The sequence below is a fragment of the Manis pentadactyla genome, chromosome 12 (genome assembly GCF_030020395.1).
Source record: "Manis pentadactyla isolate mManPen7 chromosome 12, mManPen7.hap1, whole genome shotgun sequence".
NCBI classification, from domain to species: Eukaryota; Metazoa; Chordata; class Mammalia; order Pholidota; family Manidae; genus Manis; species Manis pentadactyla.
The window spans coordinates 5,193,584-5,221,310 of NC_080030.1; the positions used below are offsets into that span (position 1 = coordinate 5,193,584).

Below are 27,727 nucleotides of genomic sequence, written 5' to 3' on the forward strand. Positions count from 1 at the left end.
CACACAGCAATAATAACAAGGCTGAACCTGGGTCCCTGCAACTAGTCTAATCTCTCCCTGCGCAGAGAGCAAAGCTGTTGCTCCTTCCCTCTGAAAGCAGGCATGGAACTGTCCCGGTGGGATTGCCAGGTAAAATACAAAACACGGCGTTAAATTAGAATTTCAGATAAACGTGAATAATTCTTCAGTATAAGTATGGCCTGAATAGTGTATGGGATATACTTGTGCTAAATTGGCAACCCTCCCATGGGGCTCCGGAAGGTTCTAGACACAAGGGGACAGACTCATTTACATGCACAGTGCCTGGTCCTCATGGCCTCTGGATGCAACAATGAGGTACCTGGACCTGGAGCACCCTGAGAGATTTGTGGGTAATCCGGCCCCTCTGCCGGCCCCAGGGCCCACCTGGGTCATTTGGAAATGGGAGCATCTGGGGAGCTTGACTGTCTTGGGCAAAGCTGACCGGAAGTCTCTCTCCCAAGGTGACAGAGAATACAGCCAGGCTCAGCCACTGTCTCTCCACCCCATCCTCCCGCCCCACACCGGCCCTCTGGACACCCCAAGGCCCTGCCCCCAGGGTGTCAATACCTCCCGGTCTAAATTTTACCCCGAAAATCAATTAGGGGCCCGGGCAAGTTGATTATAAATCAGCTATTTTCATAATTGTTATGTCTTTAATAAATCAAAGCCGTGCACGTCTCCTGCAAAATGGAGCGGTTCTCTGGGGGTCATCAATTACCCAGGGGACGACAGGCCCACATCCACATTCCCTCGTCCCCCACCCAATCCGGGGAGGCCGCTGGCCGGCCAGCCAGTTCCTGGCCCGGGGCCGGGCCGGTCCATTAGGAAATTGCTTAAACAGCATTTTAAATAACAAAAAGGGATATCATTTAATTTTTTTTCGCAATGTGGAGATCAATACGCTGTCCTTCAGATGACGTGACAGATCATCTTGGCGAGCTTCTCTGAGTTAATCCAATTTCCCTGGGTCTGGCTGCAACTGGGCAGGCTGGGCGCAGGCTGGGTGCAGGCTGGGACTTGTGGGCTCCAGGGTCTTCCCAGCCCTGGCCCACGAGCACTGCGGGCAGGGAGCCAGCTCTTTATAGAGCAGGGCTTCTCCATCAGATGGGTCTGCCCCCCAGGGGACACTGGGCGGTGTCTGGGGACATCTGTGGTTGTCACACTGGGGGTTCTCCTGGCTTCGAGTGGCTGGGACCAGGGGTGCTGCCCCCCACCCCCAAGGCAGCCCAGCAGAGAACCACGCAGCCCCGTGTCAGCAGTGCCAAGGGGGAGACCTTGCTTTAGGGTAATGCATGGCAGACAATTTGGGGGAGCCCTCCCTCTTCCCCATCTTTGCTTCTGAGCCCTGCGTCCTGGTTATTCCAAAACTTGGAGGACACAGGCCTGCTGTGAAAGCAGACAAACCTGGGTTCAAGTCTTAGGTTTGTGGCCAGTGGCTAGTGTTATAATCCAGGGAAAACGGGCTGTTTAGTTTTCTCCGCCGTCGCATGGGCCTCTGGGCCCCTCACCTGCCTTCCTGCCGGGCCCTCGAAATCCTGGAGTCAATGATTTCATCCAGTCAGTGAACTGGGTATGTAACCGTGTACTTACTGTACACTGTATACGGTGACCTTCCCATGTGTGTATCTTCACATGGCCTCTCTGTGTGGTTCTGTGTCCAGATTTCCTTCTTAAAAGGATACCAGTCATACCAGATTTGGGCCCACCCTAAGGACCTCATCTTAACAAAGACCCTGTTTCCAGATGAGGTCACATTCACAAGTATTGGGGGCTCCTAAGACTTCAGCATTCTCTTTTCTTTATTTTTGGAGTAGGGGACACCGTTCAACCCATAACACCCGGCTTTGGGACTTCCTACCGCTATGGACAGGCTACTTTGCCCTCTGTGAGCCTCAGTTTTCTCATCTGTAGAATGGGATCGGTAAGAGCACCCGTGAAGCTTATTACAGGACACCAGGTGGGAAAAGCTCACGGCATGGAGCCTGGCCGAGTAAATCCCTAGGAAGTGGAGCTTCTGCTCGTGTGGACAGCCCCCTCTGTTTCTGCGGGCATTCACTAGGTTCTTTTGTAACGTGGGGGGGGTGTTTAGGAGGAGTCTGGTGAGGACACAGGGGCAGCGAAATGGGAGATGGAGAGGTGGAGGGTCTCAGCAGGACATAGCTGGCTCACTTGAATTTGGATAACTTGTGATGACTTGAATAAAGGTACTATTTCTAGACAAGATCTGAGTCTTTGGGAAAGGGACACAGCCACCCCACAGGGCGAGAGCCAGGGACACGCATACCCAGCCCTGTGCATCCTACCCAACAGACCCCCATGTTTGCTTGGTCCCCTCGGGGGATGCTGACCCAACCCTCAGTCCCAGGAGAAACCGTGACTTGCCTAAGGCTGATCCTGCCTTTTTTTAGTCATTCGCCGGATATTACTGAGCCCTTGCTACGTGCCAGGCACTGTTCTGGGTACTTAGGATACAATATAGAGTCCAGTGGTCATCTGTCCCTGCCCTCAGAGGCTGACTGTCCAAGGGCAGGAGAAAGAGGCATAAAACAATAAACATGATAAATGAATAATGTGTATAGATGGTAAGTGTGAAGCCAGCTAGCAGCAGGGTAGAGGCACAGGTAGCTTGGTTCTTGAACCTAGTCTCTCTCTCTCTCCTTCCCTCCCCAGAGCTGGCAGCAGCCTCCTTTCAACCCCGAGGGAGCCAGATTTAGGACAAACGTGGCAGAGGAGAGAGACATTGAACCTCCCCGGTGCACATCCCCTGTGGGGGCCCCAGACCCATTTAACCTGAGAGCCCAGGGAGATCCCAGGGATCCTGGGTCCAAGACTTCTCATTCTCCAAGTGGGGAAGTTGAGAAATCTTGGCTTGGGTCCAGCCAACGTCCTGACCTCTCTTTCCAGGGACTCCACTGCTGTGCTGACCTTGGGCGTGACCTCTGGGCCGAGGAAAGCGGGGAGGCAGGGTTATTAGGAGGGGTGGGACGAGCCAGCTGGGTGTGAGCGAGAGCGGGGAGGTGGGAAAACTTGGCGAGTTTGGGGAAGGTTTCTGGACTAAATGTCGGAAGACGGACCAGAGTTTGATTCCTGAGGACCACTGAAAGTGCTGGATCAAACCATTCTTGAAGTCCACCCTACTTCTGAAATAAATGCAAACCTGGCCCCATTTTGCCTCATGAGCCGCTGAGGCTGGGGACATTCCAGAAGCCCACAAACTGTGTGGGAAGACAGGTGGAGAGCTGGCAGAGCAGCCCTCTCCCCTGGTGGTGCCAAGATACAGTGTTGCTTGTCAAGGTGAACTGTCTGGACTGAAGTCTTTGGCAGCTGGGAGTCATGGAAGGTGCTGGAGCAGAGAAGCGACTCCCTTAAACCCATAGTGATTGCATTTTTCTTTCCCTGGCTGGCCTGGAGAAGGCCTTGGGCCCTGCGGCCAGCCGGGACCCCCCTATCTCCCTGCATCCCCCCCACCCGCTGCAGGAGCCTGGGAACTGGAGATGAGAGAATGGCCGGTGATTGTCGCCAAGGCCTCTGCTCTAATTTCCCGAATGGGTTTTGAGCGGCTAATGCGGCCCCTGCTGGGTAAGAGATGGAGCTCCCGGCAGGGCCTCTCAGACAAGAGCTCTCGCTCCTCCCTGGCTGGGGCCTGAACCCTGACACACTCCCTCGTTGCCTTGTTCTGGAAACCTCCAGTCCTGGGGACTCCATGGGGCAAAGGTGGGGCAGGACCGCTGCGCTTTTGGATTGGGCCAAGCCAGCAGAGCCAGGCCCTGCGGTGGATTTAGAGGTGGTGGTGCTGGGAGGGGTGCAGTCTCCTCCCGGGAATTGTGGCTCAGAGGTGGGCAGGATCCAGCACCCCAGTCCAGAGTCAGGGCTCAGCCTGGGTTAGACTGATCTCAAAAGGGGCCCCAGGCCAGGGTTTGTTGAATGAATAAAGGAATCCCACCCACAATGACCTCTATAAGGCCCACAGGCATGGAGGCCAGACACCACCGCCACCACAGTTCGGGATGACAGCTGCGGTCATCATCTTTCTCCCACTAGTGTCCAGAAACTAGGTGGGGGCACTGAAGACCTGTGGTTTCTCCCCCAGGTCCCCACCCCAGCCCTGGCAGGTAGGAGATCATGGAGACAGCTACGGGACAAAGATGAGGACAGTGTGGGGGCTCAGTGGGGCTCAGTCCTGTGCCAGGGCCTTCAGACATGCCGTACCCTCTGTTCTATTAACCACACAGCTGGCTCCATCTCAACTTGCTGAAATATCACCTCCTCCAGGAGGCCTTCCCTAATTTCTCTGGTTTAAGTAGCACCTTTGGGTTTCCCAGCCCCATCATCTACGTATTTGGTCCCAAACTTATCAACATCTGAAATGTTCTTGTTCATTTTTTTGCTGATGTGTTTCTTCTCAGTCTCTCCCCCAGGACTGAGGAAGGGCTGACTGGTTACCATGCCATCGACACACAGCGCCCAGGACAGTACCTGGCACCCAGTCGGCGCTCAGTTCATACCTGTCAGTGGGTACATGAGTCTGCCTCTGGTGCACCTGGAATTCATAATTCAAAATAAACCAGGTAATGATCTCATATAAAGGACCTGGTTGCTAGCTTTGCATCGCGGGTGGCACGCAGCAGAAGCATCCGCTCGTGAAATAATCTGCTAACATAAATGGGCGCTTTCGGCATTTCTGTGGGTTTTGCTTTCTTCTGGGGCCTCGGCAGTGAGAAATGTCCCCCGTCTCGCTCACATATGCGGTGCCTGCTTCAGGCGAATCCTCTGCATGTTGGGCCCTTGAAGAATGGCCTGGGCTTGGGAGATCGCCAAGGGTTTCCCAAAGGGCCTGACCGAGTCATGACAGACACCACTTGTTTCTGGAACACAGACAGGTCTCTGGTGCTGACCGGGTGCTGGGGACGCGCAGGACTGGGGCAGACCCCGTCCGACTTGGACAGGGCTCATGTGGCCAGGCAGTGACAGCAAAGCCGGCTTCCAGAGGTGATGGGGATACGCAGCCACAGTGGGAACTCAGAGAGGCTTCCAGGTGGAGGTGTCTTCCAGGCTGAGGCCTGGAAGGAGAGAGCTTGTAAGCTGGGTGGAGGCCATGGGGGAAGGGTGTTCTGGGCAGAGGGAACAGCAGTGCTAGACTGACACCAGTTCTGACTCTAGCCCAGCCCCCTCCCCACAGGGCAGGCCCCCACCGTGGCCTTCTCCCTTGGACATCCCCCGGGGCCTCCATCCTCAGGATCCAGTGCGGCCTCAGCCTCTCCCCAAATCTGCTCCTCCTCTTGGGTCCCCGTCTCTGTGGGGCCCTGCCATGCCCCCATCCCCGAGTTGGAGACCTGGATGTCAGCTTCAAAATCATTCCCTGCCTCCTTTTCCCCCATGACCGGTCAGTCCCTGGGTCCTGCCTGCTTTCCTTCTGCAGCCTTTCTTCCATCTGTCCCCACCTTTCTGCCCACGGCTCTGCCTCCTCCCTGGTCACCTGGCATCCCTCATCACATCCTCTCTCTTGGCTCCTCCCAACACGTCCTTCAGGTCTTTGCGCAGAGTCACCTCCTCCAGGAAGCCTTCCATGATGCCTTCCCTGGTTGGATCAGGCCCCTTCGCCCTGTGCACCTCCCAAATAACTCCTGTCACCCTGTTTTCTGTCTGCCCATCTCCTTCCACAAGGGCAAGCATTTTTTAAAAAAGTCTGTTTTGGTCCTCTCTATGGGCCCAGTGCTCAGCATAGGCTCAGGCACACAGCAGATGCTCAATAAATATTTACCAAAGGAAGAAATACCCCAGTGGTAGCATGGATTCAGACGCCCACCTCCCACCGCTCCATGGCCCCTGGCAGCAACTCACTTCCATTGAACCAGCATTTCTGGGTCCCTCCCAGGTGCAAGGCAGATGCAGAGGGGGGACATTTAGAAGGATAAGCACCACATGACGGCAGAACAGAAGACCTGTGAAGAAGCACCTCGGAGAGAGAGAGCCCCTCAGTCTTGGGGGGATGCAGGACTTGTGCAACGAGGCACCATTTCCTTGGAGCCCTTCTCTCTGGCTTGAACCCAGGGCAGGGATTTTATTGCATGCTCTTTCTTAAAATAAGAAACCAAAGTCCTAATGCAAAATGTGTCTCCCTCCTGTTCCTCCAGGAAGCCATCATTTTTTGTATGCTATTAAAGAGTTTGCAAGGGCCGAGGCACCCATGGCGAATGGCGCCCTGATTAGTTCTGCGCTCCTTGTGGGGCTTCCATGCCCCGTCGTCCCTGCCCTGCCCCCGCGGTGAGTGGATCCTGGGGCCAGGGGCTGGTGCAATCAAGCTCAGGTGGTGGCGGATCATTTCCTGACAATAGCAAGACTCCCCACCCAGGGATGCGGGCACACGTGTCATCAAAGAAAACGAGAGCCAGTGTGGCAGAGAAGAGGATGCCGAATCTTTAGGGCCGAGTTTTGTCTCGAGGTAAATGAGCCTGTGGTTTCTGCTTTCTTGTGTTCCAAGCCCAGACCCTGTCAGGGATTTGTTCATTTCCTCCTTACACAGGTCTGTGATGTAGGCATGACCATTATCTCCATGTTACAGATGAGGAAACCAGGCCCAGAGAGGGGAGGGGACTTGTCCAACGTGGCACAGCGTAAGAGTGGCAGAGCTGGGATTCAAATGCAGGCAGGCTGGCTCGTAAACACCAGGCTGGGCGTCTGCCTCTGGCTGGTCCCTTCCGCTCACAACCTTCAGGCTTTCCTCAGGCCCCAAGCAAAGTCGAGGCTTTGAATCCTGGAGCTTTGTGAGCTGGCCTCCAGTCCTCCACTCTGTCCTCCCTGGCCTGCTCTGTTGCTAAGCTCTAGGCTGGTCATATTCTTAACCTTTGCCCAGGCTTTAGCCCTGAGTCTTACAGGAATCCTTCAGCTATCCCAGCCCAGACCAGTCTCTCCTGTCTCCTCATTGGCACTCCAAGACCCCAGACACAGACCTACCTCAAGGCCTTAGCACATGCTGTTCCCTCTTCCTGGAACACCCTTCCCCCCTTTCTCTACATGTCTCTTTGCTCACAGATCTTGACCCCCCAGCATACTGCATCCCCCCAGCTGATACCCTCAGCTGATACCCTCAGATGCCCGTGCCCTCTGCCAGGTCCTTGCCCCTGCTGCGTCCTCCACCTGGGCCTCTTTCTTCACCTTCACTGGGCTTTCTCTTGCGCACCCGAAGGAGACCTGGGAGATCAGACCAGACGGCTCCCACTCCAGGCAACGGTCCCTGGTTACCCAGGGGACTGAGTGTGCCTGACAGCGCCTGTGTCCCCATCCAGGCCATCATCGCCCTGGGGCTGGGCTGCCTGGTCCACGGTCACTTGCAGCCCCCGGAAAGCTGGACCCAGCTGTCTTGGTCACTGTATCCCCAGGGGCCAGTGCACAGTCTGGCTCACATAGCAGCACGGTCAGTATTTGGGCCCGAATACCTGAATTCAACAACATACACTGGATGGGCTGTTTTTATTGGAAAAGCTTAGAGAAGGGAAGCGATCCACCCCCAACCCCAGAGCCTACATCCCTCCACAGTGGAAGCCTAAAGGGCTGATTATTGGCAAGGCACAGAGACAGCAGGCAGATTCCTCAAGGTCACACAGCAAGTCATGGGATGAGAAGGGACTGGCCCCCAGGGGAGGTCTCTGCTTCCCAGTCCCCACTGCAACTTTGGGCTCATACCCATCCACACCCCCAGCCTTCTCCAGGCTTGGGGGCATTGATGGCGGTCCCCCAGCACGGGTTAATGGATGTCTGGAAAACAGGCCCGATGAACTTGTCTTTGTGAATATCTCAGTGCAGCTCCCCGGCCAAGGGCACCCACCCAGTGCTGGGCCTGGACTCCCGCGCCCGCCCCTCGCTCCCTTTGTCAGTATCTCAGAGCGCCAGGTGAAAATCCCCTTCAATGGAAGCCTCTGCCGGAGGCTCAGAGATTCTCTTTATTTTCCCTTCCACGTTTATTTATTCTTGCCCACCCTCCTCCTCCCACAGCTCAGGAGGAAGAGATTAACAGGCAGATGAGGCCAAGAGAAGACCAGCAAGGTGCATTCCAGGCCGTCCGGGCAGAACGGGGTACTTTCAGGCGGAGATGGAGGCCGGGAAAGCGGGGCGCAGACCTGAGCGCATTGAAAGGAAGCTGGCTCGGAGCAGAGGATGCTACGGGCTCAGGGCACAAAGGCGGGCGGTGGGGCTCCTCGGCAAAGCCGCCCCGGCTCGCTTTTCAGCGGCCACGCTTTTCAGCGGCCACAATAGGGAAGCTAAGCTTCAACCACCGCCTCCAGGATCCCCAAAAGGCCCCTGGCCCCCTCGTGGGGCTCAGCTGCCCCAGGAGTTGCAGAGACACCAGGGGGACAGCAGAGGGGTCTCTCAGCCCAGGGCTGTGAGCTGGACTCCAGCAGTCAGGACCACCCGGGTCCAATGCCCGACAAGCATCTGACTCGGGTTCGAATCCTAGCTCTGCTCTTCTCACAGCCCGCTCTGTGCCAGGCCCTGAGCTAGGCTCCGGGGACCCAGCCGTGGATGCAACAGACGCTACAGCCCTCGCCCTTGCGTGGCTGACCTTGCAGCAGACCACGTGGCCTTGGGATGGGCCTTTGCAGCCCTGGGCCTCAGTTTTTCGCATATGGAAAATGGGGTGGTGTCTGTGTCCACCTCATGGGAAGTTGGAACAGAGATGCTCCCAGAAAACCTGGTGCGGAATGAATGTCCTTAAGTCTTAGCCGGCATCAGAGCCCCCCCCACACCTGCCCCATTCCACTTGGGCACTGTTGACATTTGTGGCTGGGTCATTCTCTGGGGGGCCGCCCTGGGCACTGTGGGGGGGTGAGCAGCCTCCCTGGCCGTCACCCATGGAAGGACAGGAGCTGCCCCAAGCCAGCTGTGACAGCCACAGACGTCTCCAGTATCTCCCAGTGTCCCCTGAGGGGCAGGATCGTCCCTGGAGGAGCACCATCACTTTACATTATTAATAATCCTTAGAAGAGACTTTGCCGGGCTGAAGCGTATGCCCATTGTTTTAAAACCATGATAGATGGTTGTCAGCTGGTCCTCTGCCTTTTACACCCTGAATGACAAGGTTGTCAAGGTGTGCCCACGATCCTCCCCGTAACTGGACACCCTGTGAGGGGACCCGATGCTCCCGGGTTGTCCCCTGCGGGAGGGACTTCCCACTGCAGTTCCTGCCCCACCTCTGCTGGAACCGGACCCCCAGCGCCCAGCCCCCAGCCCTATAGAGGGGGGCCCACACCCCTCCCTGGCCCTGGGGGTCGGGGAGAGCTGGCCGAGGGGCTGGCCTTCCTCCCTTCAGGCTGAGGCTGGGGACATAGCTGTGACCAAGACAGGCCTGGCCCTGTCCTGCCAGAGCTCACAGTGCGGGAGGAGAGACGAGCACGTGACCTGTTACAGGCCTGGTGAGGAGAGCGGTAATGGGGGTCACACAGGCAGCCAGGAGAGTCCTGAGCTCCTCCCAGCCAGCCTGGAGGTTGGGGGGCGGGGGGCTTCCAGGCTGAGGATGTGGAGTAAGGAGGGGTTAGCTGGGAAGACAGACTGCAGGCAGCCTGATCAGATGCTGGGAGAAGCTGCGAAGGCTGGATAGAAAGGCTTGAGATGGGAGGTGGGGAGGCTGGGGAGGCCAGGAGGAGAGGATGAGGCCTGAGGTGGGGTGGTGGGGACAGGTGGGGGGCCAGGCAAGTGTTGGGGTGTCCTTGAGAAGGGAGCAGGTTTGGGGGCATCGCTGAGGCTGGCCCGGGCCCCACTGGCTCTGATGCCTTGACAGGGGTCCCTCCAGGCCCGGGGCAGAGCCTGCGATGGCAGTAAACAGCAGTCAGGGAGCCATGCAAATGGGTGCCAGGCAGGCCAACAGACCGAGTGACGGGCCTTTATTAGCTGGAGAGCCGCGTGGGTTTAAAATAGCATCGTGGCAGCAACAAAAGCAATTTGCCTTCTGAATTTTCATTCTGAACGGATGATCTGCTTTTAATCAAGCAAGACGTCCCAAAATGCTCTTAATTACCCCGAGTCAAGGGCTCGGCAGTAATTTCGATGACGACTTTTGGGCAGGCATGATTGGGCTTTCACAGAACAGGTTCTGGGGAAGCGCAGCCAGAGAGGAAGGGTCCTGGGGGCAGTCGAGTCTGCCCCTTCTGCAGCAGGCGGGCAGGGGCCAATTTCAGCCCTGGCTGTGTGGCCTTGGGCAAGTCACCACCCGTCTGGGGGCTTCAGTCTCCCATGGTGGGGATGAAATGAGACAGTGCTTGAGAACTTCTTAGCACTGGGCCAGGCAGTTCGTTCATTCATTCATTCAACCAATATTCATTGAGCACCTACTGTGTGTCAGGCGCTGCTTTAGGCGCCAGAAAATCAGCAAAAACCAAGACAACGTCCTGCGTCCTGGGTCCAGCAGAAGAGGCGGTCATGAAACAACAAACACACCACATTTCGCTGATTCAGAGATGTGCAATTTCTGGGTTTTAGCGTCTCTGACAGGGAGGTGTGCCTTCTTCGCCTGGGCCATGATTTAGTTGGCAGGACTGTTTTCTTCCTTAGTGGGATATAAAGTAACAGTGAGTTTTCTGTGGGATGGCATGCGGCTCAGAATCCATGGGATACAGTAATAAGTGAGTATGAGGCAGGATGCGTTTGGAAAATGAGACCAACTGTGGAAGGGAGGTCTTTTATTGATGGTGTTTTCAAAAACTTTGACGCAAACCGAGAAACTGTGCAGCCCGCACCACACCTGGGGGTCAGGTCTCTTTTCACATGGCACTTAGAAGGAAACTGATTGGCATTTCGAGTTTCATGTAGGATGGAGCTCTGGGTATCCGTGCTGATCCCACACCATCACGGTGAGATCATAGAAAGAGCTGGATGTGTTGGACTTAAATTTTTGTTTACAGTTTTGCTGACTTAAATTCCAACAGGTGGGCCTGGGCAACTTTAGAGCTTGTGACCATGTGGCCTCTGTGTTGATGTGAAATCCCCTTGGTGGGAGTGATAAACCACATGTCTGCGGACGCTCAGAGCATCGTGGCCCAAGGGAAGCCAGATTCTGGGGAGAGGCAGACTCCCGAGCCAGACAGGTCTCGGGGCCAATTCTTAGCTCCACCACTTCCTGGCTAGCTGACCCTGAGCACGTGATGACCCCGGCTTGAACCTAGTGTCCTGGCTGGCAAAATGGAGAGGATATTAACTCTTAGCTCATAGCATAGGTAGGTGGATTAAAATGAAATCCCTCAGGAGAAGTGCTGAGCAGAACACCTGGACCACAGAAAAGGTTTGATAAATGCGACCTGTTGTTAGAGTTGAGAGTCTTCTCTCTCACCAGAATTGGGGCCATCTCTTTCTGCCCAACCGATCAAAAAAGTCTGTCCTTACTGCCTTAGGACAGGCTTGGTTTTGCTGCAGCCACTGTCTGGAAAGTCACTGGTCTCTGAGGCCCAGAGAAAGAGCTCCAAACGCTCTGGCCCGAAGGTAACATAGGTTGTTTCCTGTTCTCTAATGCAGATTAGTCACAAAGCCCTGGCCAGCCCAGCCAATCATAGTCGCCAGGAAGTGCAATCCTGTTGTGTGCTTACGCAGCAGTCAGCTATTGCTGCGTGACAAGCATCCACCATATCTCTGCAGCCTGCAACAACAAACATTTATTTTTTACCCTCACATCTGTATGTCAGCGGGGCCCAGTTCTGATTGGCAAATTGGTGTTCAGAACTGGTCTATTTCTCACTTTCCTTTGATTAGCAGCTACGCAAAGCATATTTGTCTCATGGCTGTAGGCAGAACTACAAGGGGGGCACATAGAAACAAGCCATCCTTCTTAGGGCCTACGCTCAGAGCTGGCACACTGTTGCTTTTGCTCATGTGGCCATGGCCAATTCAAGTCACATGGCTGGGGCCAGAGAAGTCTATTCCTCCCACGGAATTTGGGGGACGTTTGAGTGGAATTTGCTGAATAATAATCTAATCTTCCATATCCTAGAAGGTGAAGAGCAGGAAATGTTTGGTGAAAGCATTCTCAGTTACCGCACATAAGCCATATACATAAGTGCCCAAGTTATAAGTGGAAAGTCCGGGTGTATACGAGCTGCAGGCATGGCTGGATCCAGGGTCGCATTGCTCTCTGTATCTCTGCTCTGCTTTCTCTGCATTGCCCTGTTCTCAGGCTCCACGCAGACCCCTAACAAGATGTCTGCAGCAGCTCTGATCTCCTATCATTGCAGGTTTTAGTGCAGTAGGAAAAGCCTGCATTATGACGCTCCCTTTTCAGGTGTCCCATCTCTCAAATAGCATGTGAGAAAGAAAACAGCAACCTTCATCACTTGATTGACAGGTAAAATGAGCAAATTATAGCCTTCTTTTCCCATGGCTCCCCTCACTCTCCCAGTCAAATTGAGCAGCTCATCTTCTGCAGGACATGCTCTCATTTCCACGGGGTCCCTTCTCCCAGCCTTTGCTAACGCAGGGCCCCCCAAGTTTGCCTCCCCCAAGGGGTATCAGATTATACAAGCCAATATCACAGGCCCCCAGGGGTCTGGGTCCAAATTCCTCATTCCAGTTTTTGATCTTGCAGCCTCTTCTCAGATCTGCCCACAAATGCATTTGCTTGAACCCAAGTCAGCCAGTCCCGGAAATGGAGCCTCTTGGCTGAGGTCAAAAAAACAGGGCAGCAGCCAGCACGGAGTTTGTTTAATTGATTTGCTCTTAATTGACTGTCTTCCTGGATGGTCCCAAGGGGAGAGAGGGTCAGGGCTTGAGCGCTTGCTGACTGCCTGGCTGGGGGAGGAAGTTGGATGCAGACACCCAGTTTCAATTGACACAGCACCAGAGGGCGTGACCAGGTATGGTGCTGAGCTGAGAGCACTGTACATGGAGTCCAACAGACTCGGGTTCCAGTCTCTGCTTGGCCACTCATCCGCTGTGACCTTAGCCAAGCCACTTAGCCCATGTGCCTCACTTTCCCCATCTGTATAAACTGGGGAAGGTAATAACATCTAATTCTTGGGGCTGTTCTAAGGAAATACAATGAACAGCTGGGACTAGAAAACTTTTTCTGTGAAAAGCCAGACAGTGAAAACTTTAGGCTTTGCAGGCCATATAATCTGCTTTTCCATTGTCACGCAAAAGCTGCCATATATAACATATAAATGGATGGGTGTGGCTGTGTGCCAAAAAAAATTTATTTATGGCCACTGAAATTTGAATTTCATATCATTTTCCTGTGTCCCAAACTAATATTCTTTGATTTTTTTCCCCCCAACCATTAAAAAATGTGTAAAACAGGTATCGGTCTATATTTGACCCTGGGCTGACCCCCTGAGGGAAATATAGCCTGATAATAGTACTTAACACATAGGAAGTGCTCAACAAATTCTACCACGTAATTTGCTCTTTTCAAATCTGGAAGTCATAAAGGGGACCTCAGAGTCAGGGTATAAGACAAAAGGACCTCAAACATCCATTTTGCAAGTGAGGCTACTCCTCTTCCCAGCCATGTGACCGGGAGAGAGCAGCTTCACCTCCCGGAACCTCAGTCTCTCCATCTGTACAACGGGCACAGCATTTTGATTCCCTCCAAGGCAAAGCGATGACTGGGCCCCTCACCCACTTGCATGGCTTCTCTGCCAGTCATGTACATCTCTCTCTCTCATCCACACTTCCAGGCCTTTGGCTTGGCTGTCTCTCCACCTAGAGCACATTCCCCCTGTCACCCGTCACCTCTGTCTCATCCTCGGGGGTCAGTGCAGAGGCTGCCTCTCCTCCAGGAAACCTGTCCCAACTCCCAGGGTGGATCAGAGACCTTCTCTGGGCTCCTCCAGGGTCCTCTCTCCCATCACAGCAGATGTCACACCGGGCTCGGAGTATGAGTGTGAGAACAAGAGGACTTAGAGCTGTCTTTTCTGGATGCGAGGTTGCAAGGGGACATCAAAAATATGTATAGAATTTAATGTCTTTCTTCCAGTTCTTAATCTCTTAGTTTCAGCTTCTCCCTCCTCCTTATTTCTTCCTTCCCACCCAGAAGCCCCTCAGGGCCCAGAGCCATTTCAGGCTCTCTCTCTTTGCTTCCTGCGGCAGACAGACCCTAAGGTGGCTCCCCTGATCCCTGCCTCCGGGTGTCCATGACTTTGCATGACTCCGCCCCCTTGTCTGTGGGTGGGACTTAATGCAGCAGACGCAATAGGATGTCACCTCCATGACTGTTAGTTTATATAAGACCATCTTGCTAGCTGACTCTCCACTCTTTTTCTCTCTTGCTGGCAAATGGACATGTTGGGAACAGTCCCTGGAGAGGGCCATGTGGCAAAACTGTAGGTGGCTTCTGGAAGCCAAGAACAGCATCCCGCTGACAGTCAGCGAGCATCTAGGGACCTAAGGCTCATAGCTGCAAGGACATGAATCCTACCAACAGCCTGCGGGAGCTTAGAAGCAGACCCTTCCCCCATCAACACTATTGTCCAGGCTTGACACCAAAATTGCAGCCTCATGGAACCGTGAAGCAGGCGACCCAGCTAAGTCACGCCTGGATTCCTGACCCACAGAAACTCTGAGATAATAAATGTGCTGTTTGAAGCTGCTGGGCTTATGGGTTCTGTGTGATGCAGCAATAGTTGGCTGATACACCCCGATTTAAACATTTCCATAGGGGCTCCTCTAAGCTCAGGTAACACACAAGGAGTGCCAGCTTCTCCATTCAGCCCCCTTGCTCCTGGCACCATGCTAATGAGGCCCATGCCACGGGGTGGGCCGTAGCAGTGCCAGGGCTCTCTAAGTCAGGGCTGGGCAGCGAGAGCCAGGGAGGGGTGGCCAATGACATGGTGGCCATCACCCCCAGGCCTGTGGGGTCCAGGCCACTAGCCCCTGGGGAGAAGAGAAGGAAGCAGCAGGCCCGGGTGGCCTCATCCTGGGCACGAGCTCCTCCACTACCTCCAAAGCCTTTGGGGTTACAGGGCACGATGTTAATGAATGAGTGTGAGTGGCTTAGAAGATGTTATTGTTGGCCCTGACTGAGCATTAAACTACACTAAAGAAAAAGATGTCTTCTCGTCTTCACCCTTCTAGAGCCACACTGTCCATCCAATACAGTAGCCAGCGCTACACGTGGCTGTTTACATTTAACCGAATTAAAACTAAATGAAATTTGACTGAAAGCAGGGACTGGAACAGATACTTGCGGATACCCATGCGGAGAGCAGCATTAGCCACAGTAGCCAATGGGAAGTGAGTGTTCCATGCGGACAGTTTCAGGCTGGGAAGGTGGAAAGTTCTGGACGTGGATGGTGAGCGTGGTTGCACAATAGTGTGAATGTGCTTCAGGCCACTGACCTGGACACTTAGACATGGTTAAGATGGTGAATTTTGTGGTGTGTATTTTACCACCAAAAAAAAAAAAGTAATTAGAAAAGTTAAATTTGGAATGCAATTCCACAGCGAACTGCCCCAGAAGCTCCTGGTGGCTCCCATATTGGACAGCGCAGATGTAGACCGTTTCTATCATCCTAGAAAGCTCAGAGGGCCCTGACGCCTCTTCATATGCGCTGATTTTCCTTTTCAAGAGCGCCTGGGGCCTTGCAGGGAGACGGACCGGCTGTTCTCTCCACTGCAGCCAGGGGGCGCCAGCGAGCACCTGAGTCAGGTCCTGCCCTCACCCTCTACCGTCTGTCCTCTGCTCAGCGGCCGCCCAGGGCGTCTGTGAGCATCTGAGTCAGGTTCCCCTCCTCTGGCCACAGCCCTCCAGGGCTCCCACCTCCCTCTGGGTCAAAGTCCAAGTCTTCTCCGTGTCCCCCAAGGTCCTGCACGACCTGCCCCATCCCCTTCCTGGCCTCCCCTCCTCCCTCTCACCCGCTGGCTCACTCTGCTCCAGCCACACGGGCCTCCTTGCTGTCCCTCCAGCTCTCCGGGACTGGTCCTGCCCCAGGGCCTTTGCACAGGCTGTTCCCTCGGCTAGCAAGCTGTTTCATCAGAAAGCTACATGGCTCCCTCTCTCACCTCCTCTGGGTTTTTGCTCAAATATCTGTGGTGAAACCCTTATTTTCATCCTAATTAAAAATTGCAAACCCTGCCCCATACTCAGAGTTTAGAGCCATCAACTATTCTACCCTTCGGACAAGAGCCAGGGGACTCCCTAAACAGTGCTCTTAAGACAGAGGTGAGAAGGCCCCGGCCTGCCCACGACCTTGTCCTCAGCCTGGTCTGTCCCCATCTCTCTCTGCCCCCTCCCTCCAGGAGCTCAGAAATCTGTTTGGCGCACAGATGCCAGCCGGGAAAATTAATTGGGCCTTGCTAGGCTGCTCTCCCGCGCCCCGTCAATAACAGCCGTAAAGCGGGATTTATGCGGCGGCGCTGGCTCCGGATGGGAGCTGGGAGGAGGGGCGACGTTCGAGAAAACTCAATCCCTTGCCACGGGAACAGGCGGCAAGCAGGGCTCCAGGACTGAAGCCATCTTCCCGCTGCCTTTCTAGAGGTCGCACCTTTCCCTGGGTTGGGTGGGCGGGGAGGGCGGAAGATCCCCCCCCACCCCCGATCCCCTCCTTGGTCAGGAATCACTGACCTAATCATATTCCACATTTATAAGCCCCTACTGTGTGCCAGGCCAGGGCCCAAGTGTTATGGGAACATCATCCGTTTTAATTGGGAAATAGGGATTATTTTTTCTGTCTATTTTAACCAACAGGGAAACTGGCACACAGAGAGGTTAAGCAACTTGTTTAAGGGGGCACGGCTGCCGCCGCTGCACTTATCTCTGGCTTAGGGGTCTGTGAGGACTAGGACGTGACATGGACGATGTAGGCAGTTGAGGAAGATGTCATCCCAGTGGGGGATGCCAAGAACACTGTCCCCATCACGGCTATGGCCAGGGACACTCTAAACTTGTGCACTTTCTTCTAGGCCCCACACAGACAGGTTTAACTGAGGGTGCTGGCCACAGCTGGAGCTGTTCAACAGCACTTAGTTGAAGCCCTTGCATATGCTGATCCTTCCACCTCCACCGCCTTTCCTCTTCCAGAAGAGCTCTTCTGGGTAGGGGCTTCTCCGGGTATCCCTGGGAAGTGATGTAGGGTCTGGGTTCAAATCCGCGCACTGCTGTGTGACCTTGGGGAAGTGTCTTCCCCTCTCTGGACTCTGCTTCCTCATCTGAAAAATGTAGATAGTAACTGTGAAGTCGTACAGGCACACAGAACAGACACGGATAGGGGCGCGTCCACCCCACCCAAGTGTCAGCAAGTGGCCCCCATTGTACTATTATTCCTACTGTTTTATGTTGCCCTCCAACTGCAGAGAGAGACAAGGCTGCCGCGTCTCCATCTCCCTGGAGCTCTTTCTGCAATTCCCAGACCAAATCCAGCGGCCTCTTTCTCCTGCAGGCGCCGCAGGGACGGTTTTGATGGACATGTTTTTTGCACAGAAAAAAGCTGGAGCAATTGTATTTTGCCAAAAGTGTCAGCCGGAGAGAAAACACTTCCCTCATCTCTGGTGAGTGTTGATGTGCAAGAGCCCGCACACTGGTGGGGGATGGGGGGCTCCCCACAGCAGGGGCCAGCTGTCCCCTCCCCAGGCCCAGCAGCGTTTTCAGCAACCCAGCCCCAGCCCTGCTCAGCCCAGCTCCCTACTCCCTCCTTCCCAGTCTCTGCCTGGCTTCTTTCTTTGGATAGCCTTTCACATTCTCTCTTAGACATCCTCACCCCTTTCTCTCCCCTCAATGTGTTTGGAAGGAGTAAAGGACATGGGAGCTGTGATTTGAAAAATGAGTTTGCTTGGAGAGGGGGGAGCAGAAGGAAGTAAGCTAGGCAGAAAGCATAGAATGTGCAAAGGTCCTGGGGCAGCACCATTCCTGACATGCTGGAGGAACAGTGAGGAGACCCATGTGACTGGAGCAGAGTGAGCAAGGGGGAGGGAGGGAGGAGGGGAGGGCAGAGCTCAGCACAGAGTCTGCCTCCTGTTAAATGGAGACCATTACAACCATCTGTATGAGTTCCGTCTGGCTGCTATAACCAATCACTACCAAATCAGTGGCGTAAAATCACACAGATTTATTATGTTACACTTCTGGACTCTAGAATTACAAAATGGCCAGAATCAGAGAGAAATGGGTAGATGCCACCCTGCTGGTTGGAAGATGGAGGGAGGGGCCACCAGCCGGGGAACGTGGGCAGCTTCGGGTAAGTGGAAAAGGCAGGGGTCCCGCCAGGAGTCCCCAGAAAAGAACCAGCTTGGCCGACACCTTGGTTTTAAGCCCAGTGAATCCCTCCAAAGGCTGTAGGGGAGGGTGCTTCCTACCTTTTCCAGCTTCTGGGGTCCCAGGGGTTCCTTGGCTTGTGGCTGCCTATCCCCTGTCTATCCTTATACCCCACGGCCTGTCCTCCCCTCAGCAGCCACCAGAGGGTGCCTGGGAGCACCTGAGTCAGGTGTTGCCCCCTCCCCACAGCCCACAGGCCCTGTACCACCTGCCTGTCCCCTCCCAGCCCTCCCCTTTACTCACGCTGTTCCAGCCACACAGCCTCTTAGTTCTCCCTCTTACATGCCAGGCACAGTCCTGCCCCGGGGCCTTTGCACATGCAGTTCCTTCTGCTGCCTGGAATGCCCTTCCTCCAGACACCTCCATAGCTCCCTGCCTCATCGCTCTCAGATATCTGCTCAGAGGTCACCTCCTCAGCGAGGCCTCCCCTGCTTTTATACTGTTCATTCTCCTTCATCTCTGGCACCCCGTACCCTCTTCTCTGCTTCTTGTTTCCAGTACTGTTTATTACCCAACACACCCCACAGTTATTTATAGCGTTTATTGCTCAGTGCTCATCCTCCCTACTGGATGTGAGCCCTGAGACAGCAGGGCATGGGTCTGTCTTAGTCACTGCTTGTCTGCAGCCACCAGCCCCGGGCCTGGCCATAGGAGGGACTCAGGTGGGTACTTATGTGACCTGGGGGTCTTTACTTTCTGCCCCGGAGCCTCACTTTCCACATCTGTCTAATGGGGTCATGATGCGTGCATCCTTGGGGTCACTGGGTGTCTCTAGCTGTCCCCCAGGTCTGCAGAAGCACTTGGCCGGTTGGTTCTGGCACACCGTAAGTGCCTGACTCTTGCTTCCTCGGTCCATCACTCTAACCCGGCGGGGGAGGTGACAGCCCTGCAGATGCTACTGGCTCAGGCTGTGCCATCAGGGCCAAGACACTGTCACATTTGGTAAATTGCAGGCAGGCAGTTCCTGTGGCTGCAGCATCAAAGACAAGCAGGGACGTGACTGGGAATGTCTGGGCTCCCTCTTAAAACCCAGGCTGGGCTCAGAGGTGGAGGCCTGGGAGCCCTCCCTGCCCCTTTCTGGGCCTCAGTTTCCCCATCAGCAAAAAGGAGAGACCTTGAGGTCACGGAGGCATCTTTAACTTTGCTTTGTCCACATCCTACATTGTGTCCCTGTGAGCCTTCACATGTAAAGTGCAAGGGTGAAGAAGAAATAAGGTCTGAACATGGGGCTGGGTGGGGGTGGGGACCATCCATTTCCTTTGTTGCTCCAGCTCCAGCTCCCAGGACACATCCCAGAGCTCAACAAACAGTAATAATAACCCACCTCATGATTGCTAAATTGAGCCCTTACTGTATATCTGACTCCACGTTCATTTTATAAGGATTTTAGATCTAATATAGGACTCACAGCAGCCCTGTGAAATGGGCTACTATATCTGTTCCCATCTTGCAGATGGGGAAACCAAGGCCCAGAGAGGTGAAGGCACTCACCCTAGGTCACACAGCCAAGCAGTTGTGGAGGGTGAATTAGAGCCAGGTCTCTGGGATTTCCAGCCTGTGCTCTGAACAGCCACATTCTGCAGCCCCAAGAGTTGAATGTCGATGGATCCTTTGGGACCGGGTGGGTGGCTCTAGGCTGCTTTCCAGAATGGCACAGGGGCCTCCAGTTTTCCCCAAGAATAAGGCCACAGCCCAGACTTCCAACCATCCCCTCCAATCTCCCAGCTCAGCCGCCACCTTGCCAAGAGGCAGCCAGGCAACATAGGTCTGAAGGCCCATGTCTCCTTGAGGTGGCTCTGGCAGCAGAAGGAATGAGGAGAAAAAAGGAGAGGAGAGAAGGGGCACAGGAGAGGAGTGAAATCTCTCCCATTTGCCCTTTGCAGCCTCTGTTGAAGAAAAGCAAAATATCCAAAAACGAGGAAGCCAGCCGCCGGCTGCATGTGAGCATGTGGGAGCGTTTACAAGTGCATGCACAGATCTATGAAATATTTAGGCGGTGCCCAATGTGTTTATAGCTGTAATTAATCTTGTGTCTTGTTGGTGGAGAGCATTACGTTAAGAAATTAGTTTCCACGGCCTGGGTGATGGGCAGGCTGGCGAGGCCCAGCCTCTCCCGAGAAGGCAGGCGGAGGGTGGGCCAGTGAGGGGGGTTGGACAAGCTTCTCCCGTCCCCCCATTACTGTCCTGAAGTCCCCAGCCAGGCTGGTACCCTCTGTGCTCTGAGCACTGGGCTCAATCTTTTTTGCTGTTGTTATTTCATTCTGTTTTTCTAGCTTTATTGAGGTGGAGCTGGCATGCAATAAATGGCAAACGTTGAAGGTGTGCAATTAGATGCATTTTCACACACACACATGCACCTGTAAAACCATCAGGACAGTGAACATATCTGTCACGCCATTGACCCTGAGATCCCTTTGTACCTCCCCCGCTGCTTCTCCCACCTTAGCCCTGCTTTAAGAACCAACGTCCTGTTTTTGGTCGCTATAAATTTGTTTGCATTTTTCAGGTATTGCACAGCAGGTGCTCTTTTGCATGCACCTTCCGCAGCTCAGTGTACCTCGAATTCTCTCCCTACCTCTGATCCTGCCACACCGACCTCTTTGTTATTTGCCAAATACCGAAACCTGGTCCTGCCTCAGGGCCTTTGCACCTGCTGTTCCCTCTGCCTAGACTGCCGTATCCCTGACTGTACATGGGCGGTGACCCCTCCTCCTCCTTCAGGACTCAGTTCAAAACTCACCTCCTCAGGGAAGCCCTCCCTGAGTTCCCAGGCTAAATCGGCCCCACCCAATCCCCTCTGTGGCATCTGTCACCCTGTTACTTTCTCTCTCTTGCCCTTTTTGTTCTTTGAAATTCTATTATGTGGTTATTATCTATTTTAAAAACTCATTACACATTTACACAACACTTACTGTCTGCCCAGCCCTGCTGCAAACACAGCTTAATGTGTTGTTAAGTCATCTAAACTTTTTTACGACTCCTGGATTAGGTACTCTCATTATCTCCGTTTACAGACGAGCCAACGGAGGGCGATTCAAACCACACAGCCAGGAAGCATCTGAAGGTGGGGGTACAGGCTTCCAGTCCCTATGCCCACAGGAGCCGTCTGGCCCACCCACAGCGGTGCCCCTGATCTCAGAAGAACTCAGCCTGGTGGGTGGGTGATGAGCCCCCATTTCTACAGATAAAACAGCAGAAATCTCAGGGGGTGGCTAATTGGCCTGGTGGCTGCGCCCGCTTTGAATCCACATCTTGGACCAAGTTCTGTCTTGTCCCCAGAGCCGCAACCAGGACCCCCCGCACCGCGAGCCCTGGAGCCTCGGAGTGGCCTCGGTGGGTGCTGGCTCAGACGGCGAACAGATGCTAGCTATTTTAAACCCACTGTTTAACTCATTAAGACAGCTGTTTCCCATCCCCAAAGTCGGCGGAATTAGAATTAAATTCATTCCAGAATTAAATACACACATACACACACGCACACCCTGCCACCATTTGGAGGCAAAACTTGTTAGCATTTAGGCAAGCTGTGCCTTCGAGCCTGGGGATGAGGCTTTGCTTCCGCCTGACAAGTTACATCACAGCCCAGCGGTTGCCAGCTGGGCCTGTGGCCAGAATAACCTGTGGGCGCAGATTCCTGTGTCTGCCCGGGTCTCTGCCATTAGAGTCCAGCTGCCAACTGGGTGTCCCCCTGGATTTCTCCCTGACCCCTCAGGCTGTGATGGCCCAGACAAAGCCCAGTGTCTGCCCCTGTGTTGGCTGCTTCTCCTGGGTCCCCACCCCAAGGGTGGCCATCCCACCTCCAGCAGGGGCTCACAGTGGAGTCTCCATCTCACCCCCTTCCTCTCCTCTCCCTTTGCCTCTCATGTCTAAACGGTCAGGCCTCCCTGGTAATACTACTTCTAAACATCTTTGCTCCACCCCTACTGCTACTGCACTAGTCTGAGCCTCCATCACCTGCAGCCCAGAGGCTTGCCCCTGCCTCGTCCTGAGCCAACGAGAGACTATTACAACTCAGCCAGTGAGAAGCCGCTATACTTCCAATGCCCAGTTTACTCCAATGGACTTTTTGTTTATAACAGCCCTTCCAACTGTATGAAGGAAAGGATCCATAAAAGCATTCCTCTTCTTTTTTTCTCTGGACTTGCCTATGGTTTTGCCGTAGCTTGCTTGTTCCAGATTGTAAGTCTCTGCTATTCCCGAACAAACCCATTTTTGCTGGTCAAATCACCGACAGTTTTATTTTTAAGGTTAACAATGGTCAGCTTATCCATTTAGTTAACCCGTGCATTGACTGTCCCCCCTCCTCTCGGCTAGGACATAATCTCTGTAGGGTCAGAGGTTTTGTCTTGATTATTGGTGTATATCCAGCATCTAGCACATCGTCCTGTGCAGACAGATCCCTCTCCTCAGCAATGCTTTCTGTCTCCACAAGTTTAATTATGCTGGCATAACAACTGGGACCTTGGAGCAGGAATGATGATAAGACAAAAGCAACAGTCTGACCTCAGACAGTAAGCCTGTTAATTGGCAGCCAGATGACCGGCCTAGCAGGGGCCTGCCTAGAACAAAGCTGGAGGGAAGGAGGTTTGGGGAACCTGAGGTGGGAAATGTGGTCCAGCCTGTTCTTTGCTGTGGTACCTGGGCAAGATTTGGTCCCTCTCTGCATGCGGTGGCTTCTTCCTGGCAGAGGTGGAGGAAAGCATGGTTCCCAACTCAAAGGGCAATAGAAAGATCCATGGGTGACTGTGCTCAGACAGTGTTTGTTGATTCTGCATGGATCACCCTCATTTGACAGATGAGAACAAAGGAAGGAAAGGGACCAACTCAGATGCATCTGGGTCCACAAGGACATGACTTTGCCTTCAAGAAGGAAGGAGAGAGAGAGACACACACAGTCAGAGTTTCAGAAAGAGACAGAAATAAAGATACATAGAGTGGAGAGGCAGACAGGCCCAGGTATCTGCAGGTGGATGACGTACTTGCAGTTTAACACCTACCCCTTGCAGGCCTCCAAGTGCTCCTCCCAGCCCCAGCCCCAGCCCCTGGGGCCACGCTGTTCTGCATCACAGGCCTGTTGGGTGTGCATGTGTATTGCATACCTGCACGTGTATGGGCAGGTTTAGCATTCGATTTAGCCCGATGTGCCCAAGGAAGGAAATACATGTGACTTTGACTTCTGGGAAATCAGGGTGAACACAAGACACATCCCATCACCCCACCTGATATGTGTTTTATCTCTAACAATCAGAGGACCCAGACATCTCTGGCATATCTGAAGGCATCACTGAAGGAACATTTGGGGAGGGAGATAGAGGGGGAGCAAAACAAAAAAATAAAGAAAATCAAACTTATAATTGTGCCCAGTATCTCTTCTCCCATGAGATTCTACAAGCCCCCCCAACCCTATGAGGCTAATTGTGTGAGAACAGAAACCAGAAACTCTCTCTTACGCAGAAAAACGAACATATCCATTCATGGAACAGGGCTACAGGGGTGGTGTGGCCTAGACTCAGCTAGACTGAGGTGCTCAGACGATGTTTTTAGGACCTGGGTCTCTCAGCTCTCTGCTGTCTGCTCTCTTTTCCTACATGGTTTCTTTATTCCCTGGGAGCATCTTAGTTTGAGTTCCCCCAGAAGCAGACCCTGAGACAAGAATACGAATGCAGGTTAGATTTATTTTGGAAATGATCTCAGGAAACACTGGGAAGGAGAGAGAGGATGGGAAGCAGGAAAAAGGGAAGACAATGGGTAAAGGAAGCATCGTCAAGTGGGCTGTCGTGGGGGACAGCTGGGGCTCAATCCCGCTGGGGACCTCTACGAGCTGGTGAGGGACACGTGCCCCAGATTCACCTCGTTTGAGGGATAAGAGAGACGGTGTATTTGTCCACCGGTCACTGGTCCTGGACCAGTCCCCTGAGGTGTTAATTCTCTGGCATGCCCACGTTCCCCCGCATGTGGGCACAGCAGGCACCAGCCGTCAGAAGAACTTTCTGAGGTAGCGCCACCCTGCAGACACTTTGATCTTGGACTTCCAGGCCTCCAGAGCCTTGAGATAATAAATTTTGGTTGTTTTCAGCCAGCCCGTTTGGGGGCCCTTTGTTACAGCATTCTCAGGAAACTGATACACACTATGTATCAACAGGCCATCTTTGAAGAACCCTCTGTCTTTTCCCCCGTTACGATCTATCTGTTCCTTTATTTACCAAATAGTCCCCAAAGAGCGACTCTGTTGTCTTTCTTTAAAGAGAAGGCTCTGAGAGTCATGAATGAAAAACACTCCAAGCTGTGGTCACAAGTCGGTGGGACCCACAAAGAACAAAGACACCAAAATAAAAATGGGGTTTTCAAAATTTCAGTAGGGTAAAGGACTTGTCTCTTAGGAAAAGAAATGATTGCCTGAAAGGTGTTCAAGATGGTAGCACCCAGAGAGACTTTCTCCAAGTAATTCCCAGGGGAAGAGAATGCAGAGGAGCCTCAGGATGCCCTGCGTGCCCCCATCTCTTCTCCTTCACCCCCAAGTCACTCATTCAGGGCTCTTGTCCCGTCGCTTCCCAGATTCTCTGCCTGCCTCCTCAGCTTCCCAGCCCCTTTCTCCCTCTCCGACCTGCCCTCCATGCAGCAAGCAGAGGGCTCTTTCAGAAATACCAATCTCTTTTTATTAAGGAGTAATAAGTGAATTCATTTTCATCATAAAAGATCCAAGCCATGCAGAAATACATAAAGCAGAAACGGGAAGCACAATCCGACTGTGTCCTGCCTCTAAAGTTTTCTAGGGCTCCCCGTCATTCTCTGTGTAAATCCCAAGGCCCCTGACATTCAAGGTCCAGATCTGGCCCTGCCCACCCTTCCCCCATCTCTCTCCCAATCTTGAGTAAGACCCTCTTGCAGCCACTCTGCATGGCCTGCAGTTTCTAGCCACTCAGCTTATGATCATCATCTATCTCTCTATATAATCTCTCTATATCTATCTGTATTTATATATACATAACTTTATTCATCTATCTGTCATCTCTACCTCCGTCTCTCTCCCCTCAGGCCCTTTTCACATGCTGTTTGCATTCCCCACATGCTGTTCACTGCCTCTGCATTCCAAGTTCAGCCATACTCACCCTTCATTATCGGGGACAAGGATTTGGTGCAATTCATTTCCGAGAGCTGCTGTAACAAAGTGCCACAAACCGGGATGGCAGGGGTGGCAGGGACTCGGAAGCTTATTCCCGTGCCATTCCGGAGGCCAGAAGCCGAAACTCAAGGGGTAGCAGGACTGGTTTGTTCCTTGAGGCTCAGAGGGAGAACCTGCTCTGTCCCTCTCTCCCAGCCTCTGGTGGTTGCCAGCAACCCTTGGTGCCCTTGTCTGGTAGATGCCTGCCTCCAATGTCTGCCTCTTGCTACCGGCCTTCTCTCCATCATGGGCTGAGCACTGCTCTGGGAGCTATTAGACCAACCGACAAAACCTAAAGAACAAATAGTCAGTCTGGCAAAGTAGAGTCGAGGAGTGACAAGTATGTTCCTGGTACAGGGAACAACATTTGCAAAGTTCTAGAGGTCAACAAATCATGATGCATTTGGGGCAGACTCAGGGTGGGAGACTTTGGGGATGGGTGGGTGGACATGAGGCTGGTGCCTGAGCTCTGGCTGAGGACTGGGGGACAGCTGGAGACCCAGACCAAGAGGAGGCTCTGAGGTGAGAGACGAAAGCTGGAGCAGGACCGGAGGTCCACCAGGCACTGAGAACTGGGACCACCTGCCCTACCAGCCCCACCCTGACTTTGGCACCTCTCCCCACTGAAATCAAGCCCAGTTAGATTCTGAGGACATTTGAACGTAGACCTGAGTCATGAGAAAAAGCCAGCTGCAGGGAGAAAGGGCATTCCAGGCAGAGGGCACAGCTTGTGCAAAGGCCCTGAGGCAGGACCAGGCCTGGAGTTAGAGGAATAGCAAGCAGCTAGAGCAGAGTGAGGGATGGGAGTGAGGCAAGATGTCTGGAGTTTGGGTTTTAAGAACTGACCTCACGGGGAGAGGGCCCTGAACAAGTTTGGGTCCTTCCAGGAATTTCAAGAGGGTGTAACATTGGCCTACCTTGGGGGTTCTATGCAAGGCACGGGGAGATGATACTCATAGAATGTGTGAGTGCTGGATCTGAACCGCTGAACACCATCAGCCCACTTTGTGGCAGCGCTGAGCCTTAGGAAATCCAGGAGTTGGGGATGCTCTGAGCCTCTCGACTATGTTTTCAAAGGCTGCCCAGGCTGCTGGGTCAGAAACCCTGGAGTTCTCTCTGGGCCACAGTCCCAGCCAGGGGGCCTCCTGAGGGTGGAGTGTAACAGGATGATGTCACAGAGGCTGCGGGCCTCTGGAACCCTGGGCTCCCGGGGAGGAGGCCTCCAGTCTGCTGCCCCCAGAGGGACCTAGTTCCTTGCAGCTGCCCGAGGAGTAGGGGTGGCCATGGGGGGGCGGCTGCCAGTCCTGGCCCTGGGGGTGTCTAAGGCCTTGCTGATCCTGTGCACGCTGCTGGTGCCCTCACAGGCGGTGGTGCGGGCCATGCTGGACAGCAACTCGAGCATGGTGGACTTCGCGGATTTGCAAGCCCTGTTCGGGGTGCCCCTGGCCCCCAAGGGTGTGCAGGGCTACCTGATGGAGGCCAATCCGGCCAACGCGTGCCGGCCCATCCAGGGCCCCTGGCCGGGCAATGGCTCCCTGGGCGCCATTGTGCTGATGCGCCGCTATGACTGCAAGTTTGACGTCAAGGTGCTGCATGCCCAGCAGGCTGGCTTCAAGGCGGCCATCATACACAACGTTGGCTCGGATGACCTGGTGCACATGGCGCACTTCTCCAAGGACCTACAGCACCAGATCACCATCCCCTCAGTGTTCGTGAGCGAGTCTACCTCACGTAATCTGCGGGTCATCGTGCGCTGTGGCAAGTTGGCCCACGTGCTCCTGCTGCCCGACTACTATCTGCGCCCTCACCTGGACTTCCACCCAGTGCTGGCACTTTTCTGGGTGCTGGGCAGAACCCTGCTCGCATCCACCATCCTCATCCTGCCCATCTGGCTCTGTGCCTGGTGGACCTGCAGGCCGGTGGTCAAGACGCAGGCCTACCAGAAGGCCCAGGTCCACACCTTCACGCGGTGCCATGATGTATGTGCCATCTGCCTGGAGAAGTACAAGGAGGGCGACCAGCTCAAGATCTTGTCCTGCTGCCACGTGTACCACTGCAAGTGCATTGAACCCTGGTTCTCCCAGGCCACCCAGCACGCCTGCCCCGTGTGCAAGCAATCGGTGGCCAGCACAGAGGATGACACCTCTGACTCCCCCGTCGAGAGCTTTGCTGACAAGGACCTCTTGTTCCCCGGAAGCCGGCCCCCGATCTGGGCCATCCAGGCCCAGCTGCGCTCGCGGAGGCTGTAGCTGCTGGCCAGGGCCAGCCCACACCGCTGCTGCAGTGCCACATCGGAGAGTCCCCCAGATCCCCTGTGA

The 27,727-nt window shown here is 54.0% G+C and overlaps 1 protein-coding gene across 1 annotated transcript; it reads left to right on the plus strand.

The window, feature by feature from the left end:
- Window positions 1–331: 331 nt before the first annotated feature.
- Window positions 332–27,727, plus strand: ZNRF4 (zinc and ring finger 4). The gene is given in 4 exon segments (XM_036882925.2): window positions 332–371; window positions 3,499–3,600; window positions 26,650–26,679; window positions 26,682–27,727. Coding segments are annotated over 4 exon segments (1,218 nt in total).